General features: G+C 58.6%; 6 protein-coding genes across 6 annotated transcripts; 3 read left to right on the top strand and 3 right to left on the bottom strand.

Moving 5' to 3' along the window:
- Positions 1–2,643: 2,643 nt before the first annotated feature.
- Positions 2,644–7,282, bottom strand: BESB_031030 (putative ribonuclease H1 large subunit; the record flags this gene model as incomplete). Its single annotated transcript, XM_029361771.1, has 9 exons — positions 2,644–2,812; positions 3,179–3,302; positions 3,603–3,966; positions 4,651–4,728; positions 5,100–5,187; positions 5,465–5,518; positions 6,126–6,198; positions 6,659–6,766; positions 7,210–7,282. The coding sequence occupies 9 exons, from the start codon at positions 7,280–7,282 to the stop codon at positions 2,644–2,646; spliced, it is 1,131 nt and encodes a 376-aa protein (XP_029215238.1).
- A 1,649-nt stretch (positions 7,283–8,931) lies between these two features.
- On the top strand, positions 8,932–11,175 carry BESB_031020 (uncharacterized protein; the record flags this gene model as incomplete). The annotated part of the gene is made up of 2 exons (XM_029361770.1): positions 8,932–10,318; positions 10,625–11,175. 2 exons carry the CDS (start codon positions 8,932–8,934, stop codon positions 11,173–11,175), a joined length of 1,938 nt encoding a protein of 645 aa, XP_029215237.1.
- Positions 11,176–12,945: 1,770 nt separating this feature from the next.
- On the bottom strand, positions 12,946–15,786 carry BESB_031010 (putative glutamine amidotransferase subunit pdxt; the record flags this gene model as incomplete). Its single annotated transcript, XM_029361769.1, has 7 exons — positions 12,946–13,148; positions 13,381–13,435; positions 13,683–13,796; positions 14,124–14,275; positions 14,673–14,727; positions 15,127–15,209; positions 15,669–15,786. 7 exons carry the CDS (start codon positions 15,784–15,786, stop codon positions 12,946–12,948), a joined length of 780 nt encoding a protein of 259 aa, XP_029215236.1.
- Positions 15,787–17,390: 1,604 nt separating this feature from the next.
- BESB_031000 (WD domain, G-beta repeat-containing protein) lies at positions 17,391–20,051 on the top strand (the record flags this gene model as incomplete). The annotated part of the gene is made up of 2 exons (XM_029361768.1): positions 17,391–17,895; positions 18,556–20,051. 2 exons carry the CDS (start codon positions 17,391–17,393, stop codon positions 20,049–20,051), a joined length of 2,001 nt encoding a protein of 666 aa, XP_029215235.1.
- Positions 20,052–21,666: 1,615 nt separating this feature from the next.
- Positions 21,667–22,962, bottom strand: BESB_030990 (uncharacterized protein; the record flags this gene model as incomplete). Its single annotated transcript, XM_029361767.1, has 1 exon — positions 21,667–22,962. The coding sequence occupies one exon, from the start codon at positions 22,960–22,962 to the stop codon at positions 21,667–21,669; it is 1,296 nt and encodes a 431-aa protein (XP_029215234.1).
- A 1,756-nt stretch (positions 22,963–24,718) lies between these two features.
- BESB_030980 (uncharacterized protein) lies at positions 24,719–26,557 on the top strand (the record flags this gene model as incomplete). The annotated part of the gene is made up of 1 exon (XM_029361766.1): positions 24,719–26,557. One exon carries the CDS (start codon positions 24,719–24,721, stop codon positions 26,555–26,557), a length of 1,839 nt encoding a protein of 612 aa, XP_029215233.1.
- Between the last annotated feature and the right edge of the window lie 809 nt (positions 26,558–27,366).

Genomic DNA, 27,366 nt, shown 5'->3' with positions numbered 1-27,366 from the left:
CGCTAACTCCTGATCTGTGAACGTTTTCTGCGGCATCGCTTTGCCTCAAAGAGGGAGCTTGCAGAGCGACGCCGAGCGACTTAGAGGCCTTTCGAATAGGTATCGAAAGGGAGAGGACGCGGTTCATTGATGGTGTGGCATCGGCGTTCCCGCTCGCGTGCGGCTGAGTTCGGCTTGTTTGTAGTCCATGGGCGCACAGTCTAGGCGAATGAAATTGGTTTCCATTGTGACGGAGTCTGCAAAGTGCGTCTCATAAACGTCTTCTGACTACTGAGGAGAGGCGGCGGTGTGCGCAGGTGTCTGGGACGGCGTCGGCCTCCCGTGTTTTGTTCTTTGATCTCTTCTCGCCCGAAAACCCCCCCCCTCTCTTCGACGTTTGCGCCTCTTCTCGTTTTTCGACGGGTTTCCATAGTATTCGTTTTCGCATAGCTGATTTCTCGCAGTGATCGTTGGCGCCAGAAAGCGTCTCCGCTTCATTCTCTCGCGCGACGACCGCGAGAGGCAGTCCGCTGTCTCATTCCGCACGCGCGGCCTCCGCCGCCTTCGAGGGCCGGATGCGTGCGAGCTAGGGCAAGGGAGAGACGCACGGACTCGCGAAAGCTCAGTCGGCTAGGGGCTTTGAAGGCCATATTTGCGGTGCCTGGCATACTATGGAGCATGTGGTGACTTCTGTGAACCAACCCGTATTGGGGTTCTGATGTCGTCCTCTAGAGCAGTGCTGCTATCTCTATTTCGTAATAAAAAAACAGGGGATCTTGCGTCAGTCGTACCTGATTGGTACTGCAATACGCATAAGCCATAGTTAGTGCGAGAGCGCAGGGGCTCGCGACGACTCAGATCGCTCGAAGCTCACACCAGCGCGCCTTTTCATTGGGAGCTAAAACACAACAGGAGGCCAGAAAACACTGACGCGCGCCTGGGGGGGTGGTGAAACGGCAGCTGCCGAGACGCACGCGCCAAGCGACGAGAAGGGGCGCTACCCACGATGCGTCGTGTGAAGCAGCAAGAAAGGGGACTAGATCCGGAGTCGCGAGGAAGAGCCTGAAGAGAGGCGGAGAGAAAGTCCCCCTCCCCCCGCTGGGGCCCCGGGCTTCTTGATCGCGGGTATAGTCTGCCCGCGCCCAAACGAAAGTGCGGAGAAACACGGAAATGAGAACTTCTGAGGGGAAAATGCAATGAAACGCAAGGCGTCTCTGACGCGGATGAGGCGCCACAGGCGTTGCGGCGCGCCAAAGGAGAAAGCCAGGTCAAGGATGCCTGGTTTTCTCTCACGAAGAACGAAGCAAAACAAGAGGCGCAGCCGCATCTTCTCATGCGATGATGCCGAACAAGGGTATAGGAGCTTTCGTCACGAGGCCGTCACTGCCGGCCGCAAAAACTGGAAGCACAAGTTTTCTCCAGCGGAAGCAAATACACTGCACGTCTACTTTCCTTCCGGATGCGTGTATCGACGAGAGAGCAGATACAGGCAGGTAGCCGAAATTGTCTGCGTCACTCGAGAAACCTAGAAGTTTTAAAGTGAAACACCGGCACACACTCTAGTCGAAACTAATATCTGCGGATATCGAATCTCTGTCAGACGAGACTCCAGCATTCGCATTTCATTGATGCTTTCGCACTGGATCCCTCTTACCATGTGCTTTCCTAATGCTTCAGATACCTCAGAAACGAAGTGAGCCGGATTTCGGTGACCATTGGCATGCCGCGGCTGAGTCTGCTTGCTCAGTGGCGTATTCACATACAGAAATATATATATATATATATATGTTACATATATTCATAGATATAGATATGCATATATGTAGGCTGCAGAATGAGTACAAATATTTATGAATAGAACTTCATAGGCAGGTCTACTGTTGTCCAAGATCGGTGCCGAGTGCGCCAGCAAAGTTTCATTCTCCTTCTGTTGCTACCCGCTGGGCTTAGACTCGCGAACAAAATTGCAAGCGCGTGGAGGCTGTTTGCGTCTGTCTGCCACTCCGCATTGCACCAGAGGCTGTGGCAGCGGCATTTTGTTCCGGGGGAGTCTAATCCGTGTAGACGCCATGCAGCTCGGTCCCCAGTAGCCCTCCTCACTCGAGTGAAGACACCGAAGCACTGAGGGAAGAAAAATGGCGAACGACCGCATCGGCCCCTCGGTTCACTTGTTGACAAGCGATCCCGCAAAGCTTCGACAAGACACGTGCAGACACACACACGATGACCACTGAACTCAAGGGGAAGAGGCAGACAGTTGACAAGGACGCGCACTTTTCACCGAGGCACAGGGAGCAGAGAACGACAATGGCCAAACAGAGCGACGGCGACGAAAACGCGCAGCAGCAAGTGCGAGCGCCGATATAAGCCGCCGCGACGACGCCTTCGCCGGCGACAAAAGAGAGCACGTTCTTTCCTCTACATTTCAACTCTTTTTCGAGATAACTGCGTGTCCAGAAAGCCAACAAGGCATGGCACACGCGTCGTGATGGGCGCGCATTTTCTGCATTTTCCTTGTTTTTCTCACTTTTTCCCCGCCTCGCCTCAGACGTCAAGACCTCCACGGAGACTTCCGTGAGAAAAAACGGGCGCAGCGCCTCCTCTTGCCTGGCGCAAGCTCGAAGGAAATTGATGAGAATGAGGCTTTCTCTCTCGCTGGAAAGGTCAGGAGCTCAGCTCTGAGAGGAGTTGCAGTTTGTTTCGAATGTAAAATCCGGGGCGCTCGATTCCGCCAGCGCTGTTGGTTCGCTTGGCTTGGAAGAAATTCGTGATGCGGCTCTGCTTCGCCTTGTTCGTCGCTGCCTCCGCCGCGTCGTCGTTGACCTCCTCGTACCTGAAAAGAGAAGGCAGCTGCCGAGACTAAGCCCGAAATCACAGAGAAATCCTGCGTCCTACGCGACGCCCCTCCTTGCCTCCAAGTTCCACTCCCTCCCTCTCTGCCGGGGCGGCGGCAAGCCAAAATCCTATACCCTGTCCCATTCTCTCTCTTGCTCTATCTATCTATCTACCCATATAACCATAAACTCTCTCCATATATAAATATGGTATATATATGTATATATAGATGGATAGATAGAGGGGCGGAGCGATCTGCAGCGACCTCCCTAGCCCCGCCTCTGGCTCTCCCCACATCGTTTAAAAAAGAAGGGCCTCCACAGCCTTTCCCGCTACGAGGTTGCGTGCCGCACATGCCTCCTACCAGTCTACGGGGACTCCGCGTTTCTCGAATATAAGCCGAGCCGTGGACCAGCTGTAGCGCACGAGGGGATCGAACCCGAAGACGGGGTCGCAGTTCTTGTTCAGGAAGGCGACGGTCTCGGAGTCTGAAGGCACGCGAAGAAGAAGAACGAAGCTGAGGAAGTTCTGGATATGCAGGCGAGGAGAAGGGTTTCGTCAAGGGCGCCACATGGAGTCGCCACGGGGGGGAGGGGGGGAGTCCTACACTCCGAGACTCTCGTTTTGCACAAGCGGACAACGCGAGCTACTCGAGCAGAGAGAGGAGCCACAGCGCCTGGAACGCCAGAAGGAAGCTCCGGGGCGACGCGCGCCAAGGATGCTCCAAATACGTGAAAAAAAAATTTTTTGTCCTTTTGAAGCGCCGGAGGAAGGCGAGAGTTGCGCACCTCCAGGATAGCCGCTGCCGAAGCTCGGGTTCTGATGCACAGTCGGCGTCGACTTCTTCGACTTCTCCTTCTGACTCTTGCTCTGGTCCTCCGCGGCCTTTGTGCCCTCTGACTTGCCGTTTTTTCTGGTTTTTTTCTGCTGAGGAGTTGCCTCTTCATCGTCTTTCGCTCTCTTGCCAGCCGCCGGCGACTTCGCGTCCTCTGTAGGCGCGTCGCGCCCGTTTTCCTTCTCGCCTTCGCCGTTTGTCTCGCTCCCAGAAACGTCCGCAGGCTGCCACTCGAACAGCATGCGGTCGCGCGTGACCTTCGCGAGGATCGACGCCGCGCTCACGACGGGAAACAGTGAGTCGGCCTTCTCGGCGACCTGGAGAAGCAAAACAACAACTGCCCAAACATGCAAGCTCTATCCGGCTGGGCATAAAAATCAAACGCGCCTGTACGGTTCCAGCGCCTACGGCAGCCGATACGGGCAAGCGAATTCCAACACGCGCAGCCACATCCAGACAGAGAACAACACGAAAAAAGTCATCGATAGTCGAATCTCCCAGCAACGGTGCCAGACGTCTACAGAGGCAGACCTGCACGGCCTGCAGAGTCGTGTAACTGGATAAAAAGCTTTATATTGCATCGCATTATGCGAAGCAAAAAGTCACCCCATCAAAGACCTAATCTACGATATATACCGCGCGGCTCGTAGTTCTTTGAGGATGCTAACAGCGAGAAGGAAAGCAGCAGAGACGCATCTGGATATGGATCTACACAGAACGCAGAGCTGAGACTAAAACACGACACGCCCATCACCTGCTTTCGACAGAAGAGTGCCGCGCAACTTCCATATGCCAATCCTCGTATCACAGTGCGCACGCACCCTCTCCGCAAAGGGACGTAAAAGCACATCTCGCGCTGCCAGATCTAAAACAAAAAGTTCAAGAGATACGGTTAAATTGGCTGGATGCGCGAGACACGCTCGCACATCGAACAGACTAAAGATGGTCGCGCACACAGACGCTGGAACAACAAGGAACGCGAAAAGATTTAGTCTGCTTGCCTTGATTTTAATTGAGGGAAAGCGTTTCTGAAGTTTCGCCTGGTAAGCCTGCGCGCTTCCGACTGTGTCCACGAAGACCTGAGACGGCCACCACGACCCCAGCAGCCGCAAAGTTTGCATTTTTTGTACGCGCCCTTCATAAGCGCAGACGCATCATCCACGCAGCTCACCCGACGCGCATGCATGAGTGTATCTTGCGTGGAGCAGGCAGTCCATGAGGATGAGCGATAAGCTGTAAAAGCGAAAAAAAGGCGACTTGATAGGCAACCTAAGTACATCAGAGTAGATATGTGTATACGCGTATCTGCCATAGATATATATGTTACTATGAAAACGGGCATTTGCCAGACAACATTCGCAGCAGGCACAGGAGTCCTTGATTCAACGAAACAATATCTACACATGAACTAAATATCAGTTTTTTCCGTTTCTGGCTTTTTCCGACCCACTTCGGTCACGTTGACGCCGTGTTGAACGGTGCGCTGAATCAGCGAGATGGCCGTCTCGTGCGATATTTCGTTCAGGCTGAATTTCTTCCTAAAAAGCGCAAACAAGACAACCAAGGTCGCCGGGAAATCAGACAGATCGCCGCCCATTCAGCGTGCGCCCCCCACATACGAGTATATGCACAGACATATGCGCATATATATATATATATATATATATATATATATGTTGGAAAGATGCGTATGAATATGCGCGACATAGAAACGCGCGTAAACACAGAGACCTCGTCTGGAGGTACCTCTCGTCACGCCTGTTCGGCCCCACCTCACGTTGCATCAGTTTCTCTGTTGATGCGCCTCGACCTCACTTTCGAAGCATCTTTGCCGAGATCTCCTCAGGACGAATTGCGTGAATACTCCACCTAAAAAACAAAATTCGAAAATTAGGCAGCCCTCGCCACATTGGGCGCAAAAAAGCTGACTCGGCGACTCCTGATCTACCCCCAGAACCCCAAAGAGACGCCCTGGTAGATATGTTCATATACACACGCACGTATACGTGTGTAAACGCAAACATACGTGTACAGACATGCGTGCGCCCTCGAGTTTGATGGTGCGTGCCTTCGCACCTCAATCGTACACCCGCCATACAATAAAAATATATACGGCACATATTCGGGTGTTCAAACATGAATATGTATACAATATGTATATGGATTTATATATGCAACTTGTTGTAATGTTCAGCTCCGGCGCACTGCAAAATAGAGGCAGCCTCAGATCACGTATATAAATGCGATACCAGGATGTATCTAGAGAGATACGTCTACATATATACTGGAGACCAACCTCCATATACATCAGCAACACATCGTAAAAGGTGCACTGCGTTGAAAGGCTCAAGAGAAGCTAGGAGTCCCCGGACGCGTACAGAATCAAAGATATTTTGCTATTCGATTCCGCTATTTGTGTTTCTATTCGCTGGCACCGGTCGAAGGCGCATGTGCGTCAGGGGGCCTCTGGACGCACCCAAAGATGTCTTTTCGCTCCTCGATGGCGGCAAACGCCTCCTCGCGCTGCCATTCCTTCAGCCTCTTGGAGTCTGTGCCACGCAAAGAACGCAAAATGCAGACGTGTCTCCCTCGACGGACTCTCCAGTTCGACGGAGAAAAGCTGAGCGAAAACCGCACTTTGAGGCTGACACAACACATGCACGCACACTCCGCTGCGGCGGCGGCAGCGAAGAGAAAAAATGAAAACAAACACGGGGACAGGCGACGCACTAAAGTATACCCGGCTACCCTACCCCACTCACCCACGACAAAGAAACATATAAAACCATGCAGCAAACATATTTATATACTTACGGCTTTACATATTTGTCTATAATATATACATGTATCTACACATATATATAGATATATATAAATATGTGTATGTATGCAAAAATTATCTATATGCAAGCGCCTCCGCGCGCGTGAGCTAGAGGCCTGGCACACATCCCTGCATTGTGAATTTAGAGGCGAAGCTGCGAAAATCGACATGGCCGCGAGGCTAATTACCGTCGACGTTGAGAGCCTTTAGCTCCTTTTTCTCTGCTTCAGCGGGACAGAAGAAGCACGCATACACCATGGCGCCCAGCACGCAGCCGCGTCCAGCCTCGTCGATGCCTGTAGCGCGAAGCACGCGACAGAAAAGCGCAGGCGCGCAGGAAAGTGATGCCGCGGAAACTCCCCCACCGCTTCCCGCGAACCAGAGCGTGAAAAAGCTTGCCGGAGTGTTGGAAAAGAAGACGAAAGCTGCGGGATGGCGAGAAAGCAGTGCCGATACGAACGCGAGAGAGAAAACATGTGGAGGAGAAAAGGAACCAAAATCGAAGCGAACCGATGGAGAGAGGAAACACGCAAGCAGAAGAGCAAAGGGAAAAGTGAAGAGAAGAAGACGAAGAAAAGGTAGAAAAGAGAAGGCCGATGCGAGCAGCAAGTCGACTGAGCGCGGTGTGCGCCGCCTGGGAGAAGCGTGGAGATTCGAAAGAGCCTGCAGAGAGAGAGAGAGGAACCTGGCGAAGGAGCTAGCGAACGAAGAGACAGAAAGAAGGCAATTTGCTGCTCACCGAGGCGAACGGGTTTGCCGCCGCATGCGTTGAAATTCGAAGAGATTATTGGCAGCAGCAGGCGCGACTCCATGGTGCCGGATCTGGAGGTTCCCCCGGAGAAGGAGAGCTTCCTTCGCGACTCGCAGGTTTCGCGAGGCGCGACAGCGACCGCGTCTCGAAGAGAAACAAGACAAAGAGGCAGCTGTGAAGGGCCCACCTGAGGGTGAACACGTTGGCGCAGTCACAAGCGGGTACGCAGAGAGAGAGAGAGAGGCGGAAGCAGAGGAGACTTGCGGCTACACTTTGGAGATACAGGGAGACGGCGATCCAGGTGAAGCCAGAAAACGCAAAAGAGGAGACAAGAAGAAAGGTCTCGCGATCCGAGAGACAGGGGCGAAGAGAGCCGAGAGGGACTGGCCGGCGAGGTAAAGCGCCTGGCTGGGTGCGCGAGAGAGACAAGAAGCGCGGCGACAGAGCAGCGAAAGAAGGGAGAAGAAGGGGAGGAACGAGGGGGAGAAGGAGCCGCTTTTCGCGAGTCTGACGAATCGCGGCGAGACGTGTCAAGTCACGCGAGAATGTGCAGAACACCCAGGGAAAACGCCGCGGACACACGCGCGAACGCCGCTGACTGCATCGCGGCCAGAAGGCGAAAAGAAAAAACAATTCTCGCGGGGGAGAGCGAGGAGAAGAGTAGAAGACATCTGAGACAAGCAGACAAGACACTGACAAGAAATCCTCGAAAAAAAAACAACTTGGGAGACTGCATGCGCACACCGCCGGAGTCGCGGAGAGTAGAAAAAGCCGATTTCGTCGAGAGCCGAACTGCACAGATGATGGAGACAAACGAGAAAGAGGAGAGGGAAGGCGCGAAAACGAAAGAGACTGCAGGAAGAGCTGCGGAGAAGTTCTGTTGGTGAGAAACGTGTCTGGCTGCATCTGCGCACGTGTGCGACCGCGCAGTCGCCTCAAGCGATTTCGAGCGCCGCAGCGCGTGCATTCCACAGTTTTTCTTATTTCCAGCGGCCATTTTCCTCTTCACTGTATCGAGCCAAGACCCTCTCAGCTGCGAAGCTGTTTTTCTACTCTGTGACAGTCCTTTCCCTCGAGTCTCGCCTGTCTTTGGCACGCGAGAGCTCACCGCGTGCGCGGCGGCGCTGACGCTGCGCGTTTTCTCAGATTCAGCGGCAGTTCGCACCTCGCCTCTGGCGTTTCGGCCGCTCCACTCGCGTTACTTCGAGAGAGAGTTCGTCTGCATATCACAGAAATCAAGGGCTGCTGGGCTGTCTGTAGTCAACGCAGAGGAATGGCGTTGCATCTTCTCACTCAACGCAGTGATGTGCCCGTGTTCCAGGGCAGCGACCAGCTGGCGAACAGAGCGCTCTGTCTTTCTACTTTATCTGAGACAATTTAGAATTTGAGAGTGAATCAACTGGCTTGAGCCTTGACCAGTCTGTGTGCTGAGGGGGTTCGACAGCAGCAGGCACGGAGCTAGACAGCAGCGTGTTTTCCGCGCAGCACGCGACTGTCCTAAAGCTCTACGCTCGAAGGTGTCGGTTGCTCGATTCAGTGTCTCACAGACCGCTACGCATCCGCAGAGAAGCGCTGGCGCTTGAGAGGGGCCGATCGGCGAGATTCGATTCTTCTGTTCGCGGCGACAAGAGTCCGCCCTGCCGGCCTGGCGCTGGCTGGGAGGAGGTGGACGTGCACCGCGGCGCGGGCGTCGGCGCCTCGCGTGGAGAAATGCCGCGGAACTCGTTCGCGGAGGCGGAGCCTCCTCCCGCATCATCTGCAGCGTCTCTCGCGTGTTGCACGGCTCTTTTTTTCTCGCAGAAGTCGTTCCTAGCGACCTGTCCAGACGCCGTCTACACCGTCTGTCGCACGGTCTCCAGGCGCGCGCAGATTTTTCAACTTCCGCAGCATATCTCGCGGCTCTTTTCCTCGCTTCTGAGCCACCCTGCGACGCAAAACCTCCTCGCTGCCTGCGACGGCGAAACACGAAGCGCGCGAGGCCGCGCGGACTGCCGCCAGAAGGCCGAGGGCCGTGAGCCGAACACGCCCGCGGAAGACGGAGACACGCAGGCGAGAGAGAGACTCCAGCGCCTCCTTCCGCCTCGGAAAGCGATTGACGCGGCAGTTCTCCGCAGCGTCCGCCAGCTCCTTCGCTGCGCCGCCACGCTTGACCCCCCTCCCGCCTCTCCACCCTCCTGTAGTGCGTCAAGTTCCTTGCGGGCCGCGCCGGCTCTTCTTTCTTCTTCCTCCTCGCCGTCTGCCTCGTCTCGACCCGCCCTGCGCCTGTCGAGCGACTGGCGCCTTTCGCTGCTCCTCACACTATCGAGTAACGCTGCGCGGACTCCGTTTGCGGGATTTCCAGAGAACGCAGTCGTGCGCCTCACTACGGCGCACGCAACTGGCGACACACATCCGCGACACGGAGAGGGGAGCGGCGCCGACGCGCCGCGAAAGCGCGCGCGGGCGACAGAAGACACGCGACGCGATAGAGAGGCCGTGGACGAGGCAGGCGGCGCAACGGATCTCTGGACGCACGCAGGAGAGAGTGAGGCGTCCACGCCACCTGAGAAACGTTCCGGCAGCGTGGAGCCTGTCGGATGCATCGCTCGCGATTCTCTCTCAGTCGCGGCTTCCGCGCTGGTGTATTGGACTTCTCTTCCTCTCCCTGCCCGAGAAGAAGAGCGGCAGGGCTACCCCCACGGCTGCGCGACAGGCAGCTGTGCGTCCGCCCGCGAGCCGAAGAGCCCCGGCGAGGAGGCGGACAGGGCAGCAGAGGCTCCGGCGTCCTGCCTGGCGAGCGCACCATTGTTTTCTTCCCCCTCCTCAGCCTCGCCGACTCTGCGTCTCTTCGCTTACGCTGAGCGCCTGCCGGCCGACGAGGCCGCTTCTTCGCCTCCGCAGTCTCTCGAGTCTCTCTCCTCGCGAGCGTCGCCAGCCTCCGCAGGTGCCGTGGCTGCGGCTGTGCCACACGCGGGGCGGAGTGTCGCAGCGGTGAAGACGACGAGCTGGGTGGCGGAGCGCGCGCGGCTGCTAGAGGAAGCGACGAAGATCGAGGCGAAACTTGGGGAGCGCATCGAGGAAGTCCTCCTCATGAACGACGCCGGCGAGATCCTTGAAGGTGCGCAGAGCGGAATGCCGTCTCCACGCGTCGTTGGCTGGCGTGGGCACCGCGAGGCCCGACTCCTCACCCATTTCTGTGCGCGTGTACTGATAGTCACGCAGCTGGCTATGCAGTTGTCTCTTCGCTCTCTCGTTTTCGAGTCTTCGTCCAGGCGGTATCTGACCCTTCTGTCGGTTTGAGGGCTGCGGGCGCTCGGTAGGTCTCGCCGCGCGCGCCTCTTCGCGAGCGCATCCCGTTTCCTGCGTCATGTCGCGGTGCGGGTGAGTGGTCGTGTGTGTTTTCGCGGACGCTACGTCTTTTCAGGCTTGAGCAGCAACTTTTTCGTCTTCAGCGACGCGCGGGCGACCCTCTTGACCGCAGACGCCGCGCGCTGCCTCCCCGGAACTGTGCGCGCGCTGGCGCTCGACGTCGCGCGGGAACGAGGCAACGTTGAGGAGACTGCGCCGGTCTGGGGGCGGCGCGACGCCGAACAGTGGACTTCTGCCTTCATCTCCTCCAGCTCACGGCTTGTCTGCCCCCTGCGCAAGCTCGTCGTCTGCGGCAGACGGCGCGGAAATGCGGCGGGCGTGTCCGGGCGGGCGCCTGGGCGGCCACAGCGCGACAGGGGGAAAGGAGAAGAAGGCGAGACGAGCGGCGAGGGCGAGCAGACTGCGGGGTGCGAGAGCGAGGAAGCGGACGCGGACAAGAGTCTCGAAGGCGAGCGGAATGCGCTAAGCGTGTCTGAGGTCATGGAGTTCGATGCCGGCGAAGCCAGCTTCGCGGGTCAACTCGCCGCCGCAGTGCTAGCGCGCATCGACGCAGCAGCTACGCCAGTCCTACGTGAGCGCGAAGAGGAAGAAGTGGAAGAAGAGTAAGAAGAAGAGAACGAAGAGGAGGATCAACTGGAGGAGGCAAAGCGAAAAGGCGAAGCCTTCTTCGGGAGCAGAACGAGAGAAGGCGCGGCGCACAAGACAGATGCGTCGCTCCACGCGAGACAGCCACGACACTCCAGAGGCGAGCCGCAAATTCTTCAACTGGAACATGCAGGCACTCGAAGAGGAGGAAGACTCTGCACGCTTTGGCAAGCAAGGGAAAGAGCTGCGGTCCACGTATGCGGAGGACAAGAGACGCCTGAAGAGGCCGCTGACACGATCGGGAGTCCACAGACTCAGCGCCGAAGGCGGCGCGCGCAGGTCGGCGGCCGGGGGTAGAAGGAAAGTCTAAACACGAAGACTGCGTTCGCGCGTCGTGTTCCTTTGCTAACAAATCAACTTTTTGTGACCGTTTGCTTGAGACAGCAGTCCGTCACCACATCTAGAACCTCGTCGTCTCGATCTAGGGTTCAGGGTTTAGCTCGATAGCGCCTGTGTCTCGCAGCGACGACCTCGCCGCCAGCGAGATCTTCTGTTCAGAATGGCCGGCGCATTCCAGGCTCCAATCGCGCCTACAGTGACTTGATTCGGTTCACTGAATTTCCTGGTTTTCTTTTGTCTTTTTAGTTTTTTGAAAGCCTATGTGGTGGCCGCTCCAACCACATGCTACCTCGTCTCAGAGAGAAGAAACCCAACACTCGCACTTCGGTTCTGCAGTTCTCAGACTACGGGTGACAGCAACTTCCACGTGTCCTTCGATGCATATATGAAGGCGCGCACAGCACTACAGCCCATCCAGTCTCAGTCGAGGGGCCATATGTACATATATATAGCTACATATCTCGTTATATATAAAAGTATATTTATGTGTGTCGCGTAAATGCGAGCAGGCGAGAAGCGACTCGATGCAGCCATGCAGACCGGAGAACCGTGGTCGCATGCATGCGTAACTCGACTTCCACATCACGATGGGAGACTCCTTCTCGCCGCGTTCCTGGCATGCCTGCGCAGGGGCAAATGTCTGTGACCGCATACCTCTCTGCTCATATCCCACAACAAATATATATATATATATATATATATGCCTATATGTAAATATGCGTATTAAAATGCATATAAATTTATATAATATATATATATATATATATATGTCTACACATGCATATGTATGCGGACACAGGGATATGTGAATTTATGCATATATACATATATGCGCATCCGCAGTTGCATTCAGGGGCATATTTCCGGCCGGGGAGGAGCCCGTTTAGGCAGCCAGTTTTTCAAAGTTTTCTCCGCTCGGCACCCCCGCCAAAACGAGCCCGCAGCGGCACATTGCGCCAGGCCTTTGGCGCGTCGGAAACCGCTTTTCAGTCTCTTTTTTCGAGTCCGGTGTGAGCCTCTCACTCAGGGCCGCAGTGTATATACCGTCATGAACCCCGGCCACGTGCGCATGAACCTCTAAGGGAGAACGTCTTTGCTGTATAAAGCCTCGGCGTACGGGCGCCGGGCTGCGCGCGAGAAACAAACAACAGAAGCCTGTCTCCGTGAACGCACATCCTCAAAACCACGCCTTCGAATACACATCAAACGTATATATGTGCACATGCACGCGGGCACGCATGCAATTCAAATGGATACTATCGCTGCAGGCGCACGCACGCGGTGACCCTTGCGAGCGGACTGCCGTCAAGCAGGGCCGCTCTGGGAGGCGGCCCGTGCATTTTCACGAGAAATCGACTGGAGCCACCGGCGAGAGAGGACGCGGGCATCCGCTCAGCGCGCCCGGGGCTCCTGCGGCGCCTCGCGGGCGACAGCCGCGTTGGGCAGACTCTCGCGCTTGATCGCCTGCAGGGCGGCAGCCTCAGCGGCCGCCAGGCTGGGGAGCACGAACTCCGAGACGAAAAACCTATGCAGGCGCGTGTCCGCCGTCAGCTCCGGATGGAAAATCGTCAGCAGCAACGGCCCCTGCGCGACAGCTGCGGCACCGAAAACGCAGTCGACACACAGACACTTACAGACTCGCACGCGCTGGATCGGTAGAAAAGGAACTCGCCCCCCCCCCTGCCCCCCCCAGGATGGACAGCCGCGCGCACGCGGACAAAAAGACGCGGCGCTGGAGCGGAGAAGAGAGCGCCGCGTGTCTCTTCTCTCTCCGTTCCGCGGCGAAGTCTCGCTGGAGCTTCCCCCCGCGCGCGAATCGGCCCATACCTGCAGTGACTGTGACGTCGCGGTCGGGCAAGTCGACGAAGGCGAGAACCTCAGTCTGCGAGGAAGCGACCGAGAGAAAGCGAGAGGAGAGTCGCAGCGACAGATGGAGAGAGGCCGTGCGAACGCGAGGGGAAACGCGAAGTGCGTCGCGTGCACAAGTGCCCAACAACACGAGAGGCCTACGGCGCCGCCTCGTTGGAAGAGAAGTCCTCTCCTCGCGCGAACAAGGAGTCGCGACTCGCGCGGTCCCGTCCTCCAGCGGAGCCGCAGCTCGACGCCGCAGGAGAAGAGCAAACACGTACCTCGGGAGAAAGCACCTCGAGGATCGCCGGCGCGCGGATGCAGACCGCCGTCATGTCCGGCGCCACGCGCTGCAGGCGGCCCTCCGCGCGCAGCGGCGCTTCGAAGCTGTCCGCCTGAAGAAGACAAAAAAAGAAAAAAATGATGGATGCCAGACCGGGCGCGTGACGACGGAGAAGACGACCAGGAGAGAAAGGAAAAACAGACAGAGAGTGGAGAGGCTGAAAAAACAGAGAAAATAAATCGGTTGCCCAAAAGAAAAAACGCGAAACGCACCCACACGCCAAAGGGTCGAACGAAGACCGTCTCTTCAGAGGAACGCGGATTTTGTTCCAAAAAAGACACATTTCCCGCGTCTGCTAAGCGTCTTCAGACGCAACGCAGCGCCAGCTCCGCTTCTGCAGCTCTCGCTTGCCCGCGCACAAGCAATTCTGAGCCCTCACTTGTCGGCCGAAGAAGTTGCGGCAGGTCTTCACGCCGACGCCTCCAATGAAGTCGCCGTATCCGTCGTTGCTCTGCTTCTCGACGAGTTTCGTGGCGCCCGATGCCTCCTCCGGCTCCAGGCGGCAGACCGAGTCAGACAACAGAATGCATCCTGCGGGAGCAGACAGCAAACCCTGGCGATTCACCCTATCTTACCGCCGTGCGGGCTCGCAGTCTCTCGACTTGATCAATTGCACTTGAACCCCTATTCGCGTCCTTTCCGGCTTCCAGTCCCCTCGCTAAAAGCCACTCCGTGTCGCGACGCGAGCCAAGCCTCCAACGGCATCACCCCCGCGCGCCCCAAGCACCGGGTGCATCGATCTGTCGATGCGACTCGCGAGCTCCTGAACGAGTCTCTTTTCTTCCGCGGCGGCGCCCCGGGAGTGCGCAAGCAGCTGTACGGGCTTCTCACGGCGGCGCCACCGCCTGTGAAGAAGCGGCGAGACACACGCGCGCAAGTCGCAGGACGTGGAGTTCAAAATCGCGAGGTTCCTTCGCGGCGGTTTCACCTGCGCACGTGCCCCATACGGGCTTTCTCTTTTCGTGGACGAAGGCCTTCAGCGCCTGAAGGACGACAGAACAAGAGAGAGCGCAGTGAGAAAGGAGGGAAGCTGTGAGACACCGGAATTCACACAGAGCAACACGCGCGGCGCTTCTCAAGGTGCGAGGCCTCCTTTCGCACCCGCGTGTGAAGAGAACATCAAACTTTGCTTCAGCGGAGTTGATGCTGACATGTCCTCATCTGCGGCGGGACGCGCCTGTCTGTGCGCGCCCTCCAGGTGCTTCCTGGCTCCGACTCCGGACTTCTAAGACGCATTCCCCGAAACGCTATTTCGTTCACACTCTCTCTCTGAGTTTGTGTCTGGATGATCAGTTGCCCTCGAGGCTCATTTGCGTCGCTCGAGGCTCGTTTTCTTCCTCTATCGCAGCTGCTGTGCGTCGCGCGCCGTGCGGTGTACGTACACTCATCATTTCCTCGCCTGCGATGATGCGCATGGCGGTCGACTCGCCGCCAGGGATGACCAGCGCATCGACCTCGTCCAAATCTGCTGGGGTTTTGACCTGAAGAGAACGAGAAAAACGACCAACAGACGTGCGAGTCGCCAAGTCCTCAGTGCGAAGCGCGCAAAGGTGCGTGAGGGAACGCGCCAGAGAGGACGGCGGCGCGAAGAAACGAAGCAGAGCCCAGACTTTTTTCCGCAGCGCCTGACGAAAAGAACGAGCCAGCCCCAAAGAGAAAAGAACACGACGGAGAGAGAGGAACGACGGAAGAGTCGAGAGAGATAAAGAGCCGAGAGAGAAAAACAGAAGGAGAACAGCGGAGAGCCCGCAACATCGGCAGCAGAGATAACAGGCTATCACATCGAGAGAGATTGAAAATGCCAGCGCAGACGCAAGGCACGCGATGGAGATTGGAGCGAGGAGACTCTCTCAGCTTCGTGCTAGCGCCAGCCTTGCAAGGCCGAAACACAGACGCATGAATTCTTCTGTTTTTGAAGGCGAACTTGCCTGCGCGAGGCGAAGACTGGGGCCGTAGCCGAGACGCTGGAAAGACTTGATGTGATCCTGGAAGGCTCCCTGCAGCGCCAGCACGCCAATCGTCGCTTTTTGACCTGTCTCCATGGTGGCACGAAGAACTCAAAAAGAAGAGAAGGAAAAAACGCGCATGACGGGAGAGAGAAGACACACGCGCGCAAAGAACAGAAGGAAAGCTCCGCGGAGATGAGGACAAGCGCGGGGGACAACCAGAGACCGAAGAGGGAGAGAGAGGGAGCGTGACGTGCGGCAGACAGGAAGCGCCAAGCAACGCATACCGAGATTCAAAGCACGGCAGAAGAAAACAAACAGGAAAGTGGGAGAAAAGATCCGGAAAAGACGATTCGAGAATGCAGGAAAGAAACGAAGATGTGCAGAGACACGAAGCAAGGCTGCGGCGACGGTGACCGAGGCGAGGGAGAGACATACACAGGGCCCAGAAACAAGGGGAGGACGCACAGGAGCGACGCAGCCATTCAGAAGGCCTTTTAAGCAACAAGAGAAAACGGAGAAACAAAAAAAAAAACAAAAAGTCTTCCTGCACGCGTGGAGGAAGCTGCGTTCTCGACAGAACAGGCTCGCGCTCCCTCTCGGTCGACGAGAGACGCTTCCGCGCGCGTGGCAGATTATCCGAAAGCACCGCGAAGTGGAAGCAAACGAGCCCAACAGTGCGTCTTTGATATCTTCCTTCTTCCTTCTGTCTGCCAAGCGTTTGATGTCGTCGCTTCCGAGTCCCAACTTTCTATTTGATCTTCTCTCCCGAGCGGCTCGCAGCGGCGCTCGCCAGAGATGCATGTTCGCGTGAACGACTTTGCACACGCGAGGGTCTCCATCGCCGAGCTTGAAAAAGCAAATTTTTCCTCGAACAAAAGGGTTCTGAGGAACACATCCAGCACGTAATCAAGCGCCACAAAGCACACCCTTTTGAAGGAGAGTTCTCCTTCGATTTTTGCAAACTCCTCTCTCTCTCGGCGAGACTTGCTAAGGGCGCCCTCCACGGTTCGAGCGGCCAGAGCCGCTCGAAGACTTTTTAAGAAGCTTCGAGGCGCTCGGGCCTGAGCAGGTGGAAGGGCGAGGCGCGGTCGATCCTCCGTCTCTTAGTCCAGGCAATTGGGGTCTTCACCTCGGAAAGCACCGCATCAGTGTGCGGCGGGGGCAGAGACAGCTAGCTCACCGGAGAGGCAGGTCGGCGCGGTGCGAGAATCATCGCTAACGAGCCGCCCGCGAGACGCTTCTGCGAGACAAAGAGTTCGGCTCCGCAGGCGTGCCCTCGAGCGCGCGAGATGCTCGTCCTACCTTCGCAGCTGCCTCGCGTTGACTCATAGACGATCTAGGCTCCGTCGGAGTGTGTGTTCGTGCCTAGCGTGCGTGCTGCTGTTCAAGAGTCGATTCGCGCGAATATGAAGAAGCGAACGACCTGCGGCTGCGCGGGGCGTTCATTTGAATACTTTTAGCTCTTCGTCGTGTGCGGAGAGACGGGAAACCTCTGAAGCCGCGCTGTGAAGCAAGAGGCTCCCAGACTGCACGCTCATGCTCCGCCTGGCTCCTCTCTCTCTCTTTCTCCTCTCTCTCTCTTTCTCTCTTTCTTTCCCTCTCTCTGCATGCGATTCGTTGAATTGGGGATGTGTATGCATGGCTAGACGCGAGAGACGTTTGCTCATCGGAGGGCGAATCCTTTGTTAAGAAGCAAAATGCCTCTCGCCTCTTCAGCTGCGGCGAACTCGCGCCGCGCATCGGGCACGTTGCCGGCTGAGGGCGCCTCTGCGACTGCTCCGCGGGTGTCTCGTCTGTCTGTGTCGGCTTCTTCGTCCCCTGTGCCCTCCTCGTCGCCTCCGCAAGGCCGTTCTTCGAAGCGTCGTCCGGCGCCTTCTGCCTCCGGGCGCCTCGGCGCTCCTCCCGCGTCCCGTTGTTCGCCGATGCCGTCGGGCGCGGCGTCTTCTCTCTCCTCTTCAAGGCGCAGCGCGACTAGCGAATGGCATGCAGGCTCTCAGCCTCCGCGCGCACCAAGCGGAGAGGCGCGCGGAGGGGCGGCAATCGGGTGCGACGCGAGTGCACACGCGTGGCTGCGGGAGTTCGCGCCGCCTCTCCGGCGCCTTCGGCACCGGAAGGAAGTCCTCAGCGAGGGTCCTACGCAAACCCAAGTCCTGCCGAACGGCCATGACAGAAGCGTTCTATGCCTCGATGTGCACGCCTCAGGTGAGACCTGCGCGAGAGCTGGCCAGCACTCAGACTCTAACCTAGGAAGACGGCAGCCCGCGCCGCCTTCCTAGGGTTGAGAGTCGAGCGCAGACACGCCGCGTGTGCGTAGAGGTGGGGCCTGGCTAAGCGAGATACAGCTGCTCTAGCCCCGCTGGTCGAAGATACAGGTGTCTCTGCCGGCCTAGATGGCCGTGACGTGTGCTTCTGCAGCGTGTGTCGGGTGGCGTGTTTTGTGGTGAAGCGCGGACCTCTCTTTTTCACTGCGTAGCTGCGCAGGGCTCGGCGCGGCCTCGCAGGAGTCCCTCTGCAGGTCGTCGCAGCCCAAAAGAAGAAGCGTGAGTCGCGCGCGTCTGTGTGTGCCGGGCTCGATAGACGGAGATCAATGGAGGAGGACGCGACGAAAAGCGCGCTCCTTGTTTCCCAAGCGGGCGGCTGAATGTCGGGTCCTTAAGCAGCGCGCCTGCTGCAGTTGACAGACATATGCACGTGTGCGTGCACACATTATTCTCCTTGTGCGCTACCAAATATGTGCGCATGGAGGTTCATAGCCCTTCCTCCAGTCGCCTTCTGTGAACCCGGTTGTCTCTGTGTCTTCGCGTGGAGAGTGTGGCGCTTTCTTCTGCTGCGGCCTGATGCGTGCGGCGTGTGTTGCCGCAGGTCTGTTCGCGGTGTCTGGCAGCGCTGACCACGCGCTTCGCCTCTTTCGGCTCCCCGTGGCTTCTTCTTCGTCGCTCGTCGGTGAGTTATTCCGTCCCAAGGAAGGCCACTCCGACTGGGTGACCTGCTGCACGTTCACCGCGGACGACTCGGTGGTTTCGGCGGGCATGGACGGCAAGCTCTTTCTCTGGAACACGCAGAAGTACCTGGGCGCCTCCTCATCCTCCACGGCTGCCGCCCGCGCGGTGCACGCTGCCGCCTCCTCTGCTGCTCCCTCGCTCTCTCGCGCGGCGCTTCCCGGCGCGTCCGCGACCGCCGGCGGGCTCCAGGTCCCGAGAGAGGGCCGCGAGCCGGTTGCGCTGCCTGAGCGAACTGTCGAGAGCCGCGCGTCCACGAACCGCATCGCGGCGCGCGAGTTCAGGGGCGCGCATCTGGCATCCGTCAGCGGACTACAGCTGGCAGCGGGCGGCGCATCGGCTTCGCCTTCGGCGAGTAAAAGCGAGTCCGTTGCACGCGGCGCTGGAGGCGCGGCTGCGACGGCGGGATGTAGTCACTACTGCATGACGTCGGGCTACGACGGGTTTCTCCGGCTCTGGAATCTGCAGACGCTTCGAGAAGTCGCCGCGCTGTCGAGCGTGCCTGGGGACTCGGCACAGATGAATCCGCCTTCGCCTCTGCTGCACTTTGTCTGGGCGAACGACTTTGCGTGTGCGGGCACGAAGACCGGCGACCTGAAGGTGTGGGACGTCAACGCTGGTCGCCTCGTCTCGGCCGCTTTTCCGCGGACTGGGCGCCGTCCGCACCGCGCGGGCGGAGTGGGCTGTCTCCGGCTCTGGGCCCCCGACGCGGCGTGTGGGGCGGAGACAGGTGGAGACACCCTGTCTCCCCAGGGCGCGTGCGCGGTCCCGCTCGTCTTCTCAGGAGGCGTCCAAGAGGGCTCGTTGTGCGTCTGGGACCCTCGCGCCTTCGCCAACCCCGCAGTGAGTCTGCAGGCGCACGCTGGGTCGATAAACGAGATTCTCTTCTTGGCCGGAGACAGTGCGGCGCCCAGTCCCGACACGGTCTGCACGTTAGGGGCGGATGGGGCCTGTCGCTTTTGGGACCTCCGCAAGGTCGCGGCTGCAAGGGCAAGCCCGCCTCTGGGCGAAGTGTCTCTGGGAGGGCCCGCGCGGGGCTTCCTGTGTGGGGTGTCTCTGGCGGAGGGTCTCGTGTGTGGCGGCGCGGGCGACGGGTCTGTGTATCTCATGCGCACGCCGGATAGCGAGAAAGAAGACACAGAGGCTATGGGGTCGCGTGGTTTAGCAGAGAAGAAAGGAATTTGCTGGGGGTTCGGGTGCGACACCAAGGGCGCGGTGCAAGTCATGAGGGCTGTCAGACGCTTGGACCCCGAAACAGAGGAAGGGGGAGAAAGCGCGGAAGCGACACGGCGAGAAGTCGTTCAGGCTGTTGTCACGGGAGGCGACGACGGCCATCTTTCGTTTCTGGGGTTCGAGTGAGCGGCTGGCGGGGGTGGGACCTTGTGCTGGGCACAGACGTTATGTTTCAGGCAAAGCGACCCGTCGTGGGAAGGGGGAGGGAGGCGACCGAAAGCTGAGGAAAAATGCAGGGGAATGTTCACGAGACTACCGAGAGAGAGACGGCGTAAGGGAGGAAAAGGGACACGCCAAAGGCGATTTTGTGGTGCTGGTAAAGCCACTGTAAAGGTCGCCGAGGCCGCAGCGCGAGCCCGCATTCTTCGCTGAACGCATTCCTGCTTGAAGCACGTGTTTTTATCTCTTTTGTAGCACTCTAAAACCCTATAGCCAAGCCTGCTGCTGCACGGCGGGTCATACACCGCGCAGTGCACATTTCCTTTTTTCAGCTACACGACGCTGCGGCCGTGTGAATGGGATTCACATGTCCGCATCGCATGTTTCACCGAGAGTCGCCACATGTTTCCCTGAACGCACAGACCCACGGAGAAAGCGCCTAACGTCTCGCTGTCTCTCCTTAGCCTGCCAACACCCTCTCAGTGCGACCCTCACCCCATTACAAGTTAACTGGAAGCCTCCAAGTCTCTCCACACGTGCTACCTACACCGCCGCACACGCTGACGACTTGTTCTGCACTCGTAGATTCTGTGATTTCCAGTGATCGCTAGCATGAGCACTATCTCGGCGAGCTTTTCGCGTTTGCTCTCTGCGGTTGGCAAGCCCGAACCGTAGCGCCACAGGAATTTCGGAGGTAATGCCACGGACGGCTCTGCAGAGTTGACGCAGATAGGTCGTCTCAGTGTTTTGGCGGCGAGCTCTTCCGCGGAAAGCGATCTTCCTTGCAGAAGAGGAGCTGCTGCAAGAGGTGGCGTGTGAAAAATCCTATCTGTGTACACGCCAAAGTGAAGTGGATAGCTACCCTATGCTGCGGCGTTGGAATGGAGGGGGAGGGTGGGGGGGGATGGTTCGAGAGAGCCGAGAGCGTTCCCCCGAAACCCGTTTGTGTTCGCACTCGCCCTGGAGAACCGGAACTTTGGCGGATAGCAAGTTTGATAGAAACACCTGCGCAAGAACATGGCGAGTTCGGAGCGAGTCGCAATTCCTGTTAGGAGCAGAAATGGGCACTGCCACCGCCGAGGGCAGTGTCACTCTGATGCGAAACTTCGTCGCCAGTACAGCGTCACTAGAGACACGTGCAGGTCACACGCCGCCTAGACTCTTGTAGCTCCAAACACCGGAGTTGGCAAACGGCCCTTAAGTGATCAACCTTTTGGCGAGCAGACACCAACATGCAGGCCCTCCCTCATTAGCACAGACAGGGGGCGGACTGCGCCCCGAGAATACTGAAGCTATTCGGGGGAGTGGTGGTGCACTGTGAGAAACTTCCACACACGAGACTATGCTGCGATTTCTAACCTGCACTCAGGCGGCTGCGGCTGCGTGCGAGCCATTTAAAGAAACCAGGGCGTGCAGGGTTCCCTAGCCGCCCTCCGAGACAACGAACGGGCTGTCTCGCAGAGAGCGGCACGTGGCGCTTTTGCAAGGCGACAGGAAGGCCCTCCCCTGCGAGTAGGTTTCCGCATGGCGACAGAGACGTGGCCTGTTTCGATTCCAGATTGCCGCTGTGCTGTTGCTGGCTTCAGTGCGTTGGTCGTTTTCTAAGGGATAGAAACTCCCCAGCAACAGGAGCGGCCGGCTTCTCTATGGGTTTGTCCTGCTTGGTTGCTGGCTTCGACGGCTCCTCCGTTAGGGGCTTGACCCCTGCAGCTGTAGTAGTAAGTGCTTCTTCCCCGTGGGAAAGGGGCGCTCCGTCCTTCTGCTCCGTCTTGTTTTCGGTTTCCGAAAGGACAGCGGTCCCAGCTGCAGAGGCAGACGAGAGGGGGCGTGGCGAAGTTGTCGTAGTCGTGTCTGCTGGCGCCTCCTGGACCCCGGGAGCGTCGCCGTTTTTGACGACTTTGTCTCCCGTCAGGGCCACTTGCGCGACCACTGTCTGGGGCAGAGGCGCTTGATTCGCGAGCATCTTTTTCCGCTTTTCTTCAGGAATTCCGGCCAAGATTTCACCCGAGTTGGGATGGTTTCCAGAGGGGTGCGTGGGCTCCTGCCCAACAGCAGCGGCCGGGGGCGCTGGCGCTACTGCAGGCTTCTCTGCAGGAGGCTCCTGTTCATCAGACTTCGTTGAGATTCCCAGCTCGTCTCCTACCTTCGGCGCCTTGTCTGTCTGCTTCGGGGCCTCGGTGGAGGTTGAGGAGAGCTGCGACGGCCCTTCAGCGTTTCCGTTGTCTTCAGCGGCGTCTGCTGGCGAGGACTTCTTGCACGGTGCGCCCTTCGCGGAAGATGCGGCGTCGCAGTCAGGCCCGAGGTCCGCTTCCGAGGTGGTTTCTTCAGAGGATTCGGTGCTGCCCAGGGGCGCGCTGGTGCCGGCGTACACGCCGGCGTCTGCATACGTGTCCATCGCCCCATCGTCGCTGAAAACGTGCGCGAAGATATCGTCTTGGTATGTGGGGACGTAGTTGAAAGCGAACTGGTAGCCGAAAGAAGGGTCCAAGAGCCCCTGGCTAATGAGCTGTTCAATCACTGCCTGCTCGTTCAGCAGCCAGAAGCGCTCTTTCATTTCCTCGTACAGATTATACATCATGCGCTCCGGAAGGTGCTTCCTGTCGCGTTGCGCCGAGGACGCGGTCTCGTGATCAGAGATCGCCTTCAGCATCTGAAGGTACACCGGCGCCACAGCGCTCCTAAACCCGGAGTTGTCAGTGGCATTTGCGTACCCCCCGGCGTGTTCTGCAGGATCTTTGGGCTGAACAGCAGTCCTGCCCGACTTCAACGTAGAGCGCACATCCGAGCTTGCCTCGGAAGTCGCGCTAGTAAGGGCGAGGAGGCTAGCCACGAGCGCCGCCTTAGAAAAACGCGCTGTCCGAGACGTGCTAGTCTTCATTTTTTATCGGAAATAAGGTGAGGGTCGCGAACAGTTATGGTGCAACGCGGCAGGTCGATATATACGCCAGCAAAGGCCTACCTACGCAGGCGTCTGGGACTGTGTACTGAGCGAGATACCTGGAAATATCGCTAATAGACCGCACGTGAGACAGAAGACCTGTAACCTGCATAGGAGTTCAAACATCCAGAGACCTTGAACTTTCACTTCACGGACGAAACCGCAGTGATTGCGCAGCTCGCTTATCCTAATCTCGAGAACAAATTCCCAGTCAACAGCAGAGTCACCACAAGAGCGAAGACCCTCGCCGCATCATCAGCTCGTTCTAACCCGATCAGCGAAGGAAGTAGGGGAGAGTCCCGAGTCGTTTTGAGGGTTCAGGGCTTTCAGAATATGTGAAAGCCCTCTGCAAGGCAGGTCATCAACCTGACGCCAGGGGCGCTGCACAATACACCGCTACGTTGCAACGAACTGAGCGGCGAAAGCCACGTGTTGGGGTCTCGATGTGCACGCTTTTGACCTGTCTTGAGAACTCAAAAATGGACTAGGCGAAAAGCTTGGCCTCAAGACTCGCCATCCAGCTGTGCGGACCTATTCCCCCCCCTTTTTGCCTAGCGTAGCCGCGTGTCGAGAACGCCACCTTGCTCATCTATTGTGCGCGGCTCACATTTTGAGGCGTGGACCCCAGCTCCTTTCTTGCAGTGACCAGCACGAGCCGAATCTTCTTCTCGATGCGCGATATTCGGCGCGCCCTCTAACCCCTCTTCAAGCAAGTCAGATGCACACGCGGGCTGCGTAGTTTCGAGGCCACTGTAAACTGCCACAGTGTCGCGGCCAGAAGAGCTGACGCAGCAACGGCCTCAGCAGCTGTACGGATAGGGAATGAGTCTGATGATTCGCGCGCGAAGCCGTCTCGGGTTCGCAGACTCCAGAGTCCAAGCGCAGTCACGCAAGTTTCTTCAGGTGGTACTGTCGCGTCGAGGGCAGGTTTGGCGGCAATTTCGCAGGCTGCGCCCCCCCCCCCCCCCCCCCCCGCCCCCCCAAACACCGCGTACGATACAGCGCCCCGAGAACCGTATGGCGCCGAAGGTATAAACGACGATTAGCTGCTCAACAGGAACGTAGTCGATCAGAAGACACCGGTACCCACGTTTGCATACTGCGATTCGTCCTAGCGGTAGCTAAAACCTTTCTAGCGCCTGCCTGCAGGTGACCACACCCCGAGTCTTGTTCGCACACTGGGCGCGAGCTGCTTAAAACCTGCAGCAATTGGACTCCTGGACTTTGTGCCCGCTGAGAGCCAAGAAGCATCTGCCCTCCCACTCTCGGCTGCTCCATCATCAAGCCAGGCTCACGACGGCATGTGTATCTTTCTCAACTGGAGTCTTTCTTAGTGAGTTCAGCAGACGAGCTGTTGAAGCTCACAGCGAGTTTTGCTTGTTTCGCGAGGCTGCATTCGGTGTGCTGCGCTGTCTCCATTTCGCGTTCGAGTCACCGCTCAGCAGAAAGTCTGGGAAGGGCGTTGCGGTGAGCGGCGTGAAACCGTTGACTTGCTCACTCTCTGCGAGCTAACAAGAGATTTGCCGCCGCAGGGCACACCTTCCGGCGTCGCTTGGCGGCGCTCGCGCCGCGTGCGTGCAGCTGGCGACCCCCCACGCACGCGCACTCATGAACCGGTTTTTTTGCGGGCGCATGCGCCGACGCGAGCATCGATCGCAGGAGAAGAGAGCAGGCGCTCCCTCCTCTCCTGCGATCGATGTCCCATCTGGCAACTGAGGAGATCCCTTGCGTTCGCTACATTTGCGAGTTCCTCTCGGGTGGGGACATCGACGGTTTTCCGAGTTTCGGCTCGCTTCAGCGGCTCTCGCATCTCACGTCGAGTCAGACCGGGTCCGCGGCTTGGGGGCAGCCCGTCCCGCTGCGGGCGGCCGTCGGTTCCTTCTTCTCCTTCCGCGTATCCGCTCGAGTGCGCGCTTCTCAATATTTGGCTGAAGTTTCAGATTTTCCACGCCAGCGACGCGTGATAAGCCAACGACCAGCAAGCGGAGGTGTCTGGGGCTGCGGTGGAGGGGCGCCGCCAGCCCCCGAAATTCGGGTCCTGCGCGCGGAACTCCGTGCAGTCTTGCTCTCTCTGTCGGCGAATCCGCTAGGCGCCATGGCGAATCCGCTAGGCGCCATGGCGACTCGCTTGCCCGAGGCGAGCTCCGCTTTGCGGGCGCCGCGTTTCAGAGAGCCCTTCGTCCCCTGTCTGCGTCTGCGTTCTCTGTTTCTGCTGCTCTGCTGCGTGGTAGCCGCGCACCTGTGTGCGCCCCGCGAGGAGGCGTGCGTCGCGGCTGCGCGGCCGCGCCTCTCCGCGCCGGCGGAAGACGAGAGCGACTCTGCTTCTAGCTGGTCGTCGTCGTATGGTTCTGCGTCCGAGGAGGAAAGCGACCCGTCCAGCAACGACTTTCCGCTGGCACACGCCCAGCTGCGCCCGACGCCGACGCTGCTGCTGCGCACGCCGCAGCCCGCTCCTCAGAACGACTTCCTCTCGCGGCTGTGGGACGCGACGGCCTCGAGAGGGCAGAGCTACCTCGACGCCGTCAAAGAAAGCTTCTCCAGCCCGCCCGAGTCCTACTCAGACGCCGCCTCGCAATTTATCTCCGCGTCAGGGAACTTCCTGCAGGGTGCCTTCGACGAGGCGCGCGACCAGCTCGCGACGACATGGAGAAAGTCGCAGCTCGCATGGGATGACTTCGCCTCGTCCGCATCTGAGTTCGGCGAGCGTGCCTGGCGCACGCTGCAGAAACCAGAAGACGTTGAAGAGCTCATCGTGCCGGAGTCCTACACGCCGCTGACCGACGCGGGCGGCGCGGGGACGCGCAGGGACTTGCCCCCGGCGCTGCCGCGCGCGGCGCTGGCGCCCTTCGCGAATGTCCTGCCGTCGGTGCTCTCGGCTGCGCTCCAGTCAGTTGCGGCGAGCAAGCTGGCGGCGGAGGTGAGCGAGCTCCTTGGCACTGAGGAGACCGCGCAGAATTGGGCCGTCGCGTCCAAGATGCTGCGGGAGACTGGCAAACTGGATCCCTCCCACCCCGCAGTCGTGGACCTCGTCCAGAAAGTCGTCGTCGCGGTCGCCGTCATGGGCGCAGCCCTCGACGGCCTCGCAGCGCGCTCGGGGTTCATCGGAGACGCTGTGCGGGCCTCGGGAGTCTCGCTCGTGGTACGCCTCCTGAAGAACGCCCTGCAGCGCTCCCCACACGTCGGCAGCAGCGGCGCGGACGACCAAGACGCAGAGAAGGCCTCCGAGAGGGCGCGCGGCAGCGAGGACAGGGGAGCCGACGACGAAGAGATACGCGCCAGGGTCGTCTCGGAAGCCATCCACTCCATCAAAAGCATGCCCGGGACGGGCCTCGAGGCAATCGAACGCAAGTACCAGAGCATCCTGACCCGCGCGGGAGTCCTGCCAGGGCAGCTGAAGGCCGGGCTCCGGCGCGTCCTGGGGAACGGAGCCGTCGCCGAAGAACCTGATTCGTACGCGTCGGTCTACGCCCCGCGAGAGACGCCATCCGCGCCAGCCCGCCTGCAGACACCATTCGAGGACTCCGACGACGAGTGAGCTCTCGACGCGCACTCTGCGCGAGAAGGGGGGGGAGAGGGGGAGGCACTCCGAGCACAGGCGAGAGAGTCGCAGGCGGTGCTCCGGCGGGGTCTTGGGTCGCGACCGGGGCGACACGCACTGCGCGGGCAGTATCCGCGCACGCCGAAAAGACACATCTCTACGGATAAGCATATGTCCATATCTATGTATATATATGTTTATATGTGTATTCGTTGGGCGGGGCGGCGCATGCGGAGGAGTCCTCCCTCGTCGAGCGCCTTCTTCGGCGGCGCGTCGCGGCGCCGAGCCCCGCCCCTCTCCCCCCTTCGCCCGCGGGGCGAAGGTTTCTACAGGGGCGACGCAGGAGACTCATATTCAAGGGAGACGGGGAATCTCCTGCTGTGGGCCGCCCGAGGATTTTGGCTGTCGAGCAGGCAGCCGCAGAAGGTTTAGAAGTTTTAGTGTTTTTTTGCTGCCTTCCGTCGTGGTGGGTCGGACGGGATTTGTCTGCAGCGCCTGTCTCTGAGTCGAGGGTGCGGCCGGCTCGAGAGTCTTCAAGTGCGTGGAATTGGAACAAATAATCCAAGCTCGCGCGTGTGTCTTCCGCTCTCCGTTCGCGCTTCTCCGCGGTGTGGACTCCCGCCGACCCCCGGAACATTTCCGTCTTCGCTTCGTCATTTGCATGCTAGACGAAAAACTCGTGACTGTGAACATCACGTTTCTGCGACGCGATAGGCCGCCTCAGGGGCTCAGAAGCCTCCTCCTGTGCTGCTGCGCCTCTCTGCGGAACTCAATTGTGGAACCGACACCTCCAGTGTCGCGTGCCG

The sequence above is a fragment of the Besnoitia besnoiti genome, chromosome XIII (genome assembly GCF_002563875.1).
Source record: "Besnoitia besnoiti strain Bb-Ger1 chromosome XIII, whole genome shotgun sequence".
In the NCBI taxonomy this organism is placed as follows: Eukaryota; Apicomplexa; class Conoidasida; order Eucoccidiorida; family Sarcocystidae; genus Besnoitia; species Besnoitia besnoiti.
Note: the sequence above shows the minus strand (reverse complement) of the source record. Positions and strands in the feature narration are given on the sequence as shown.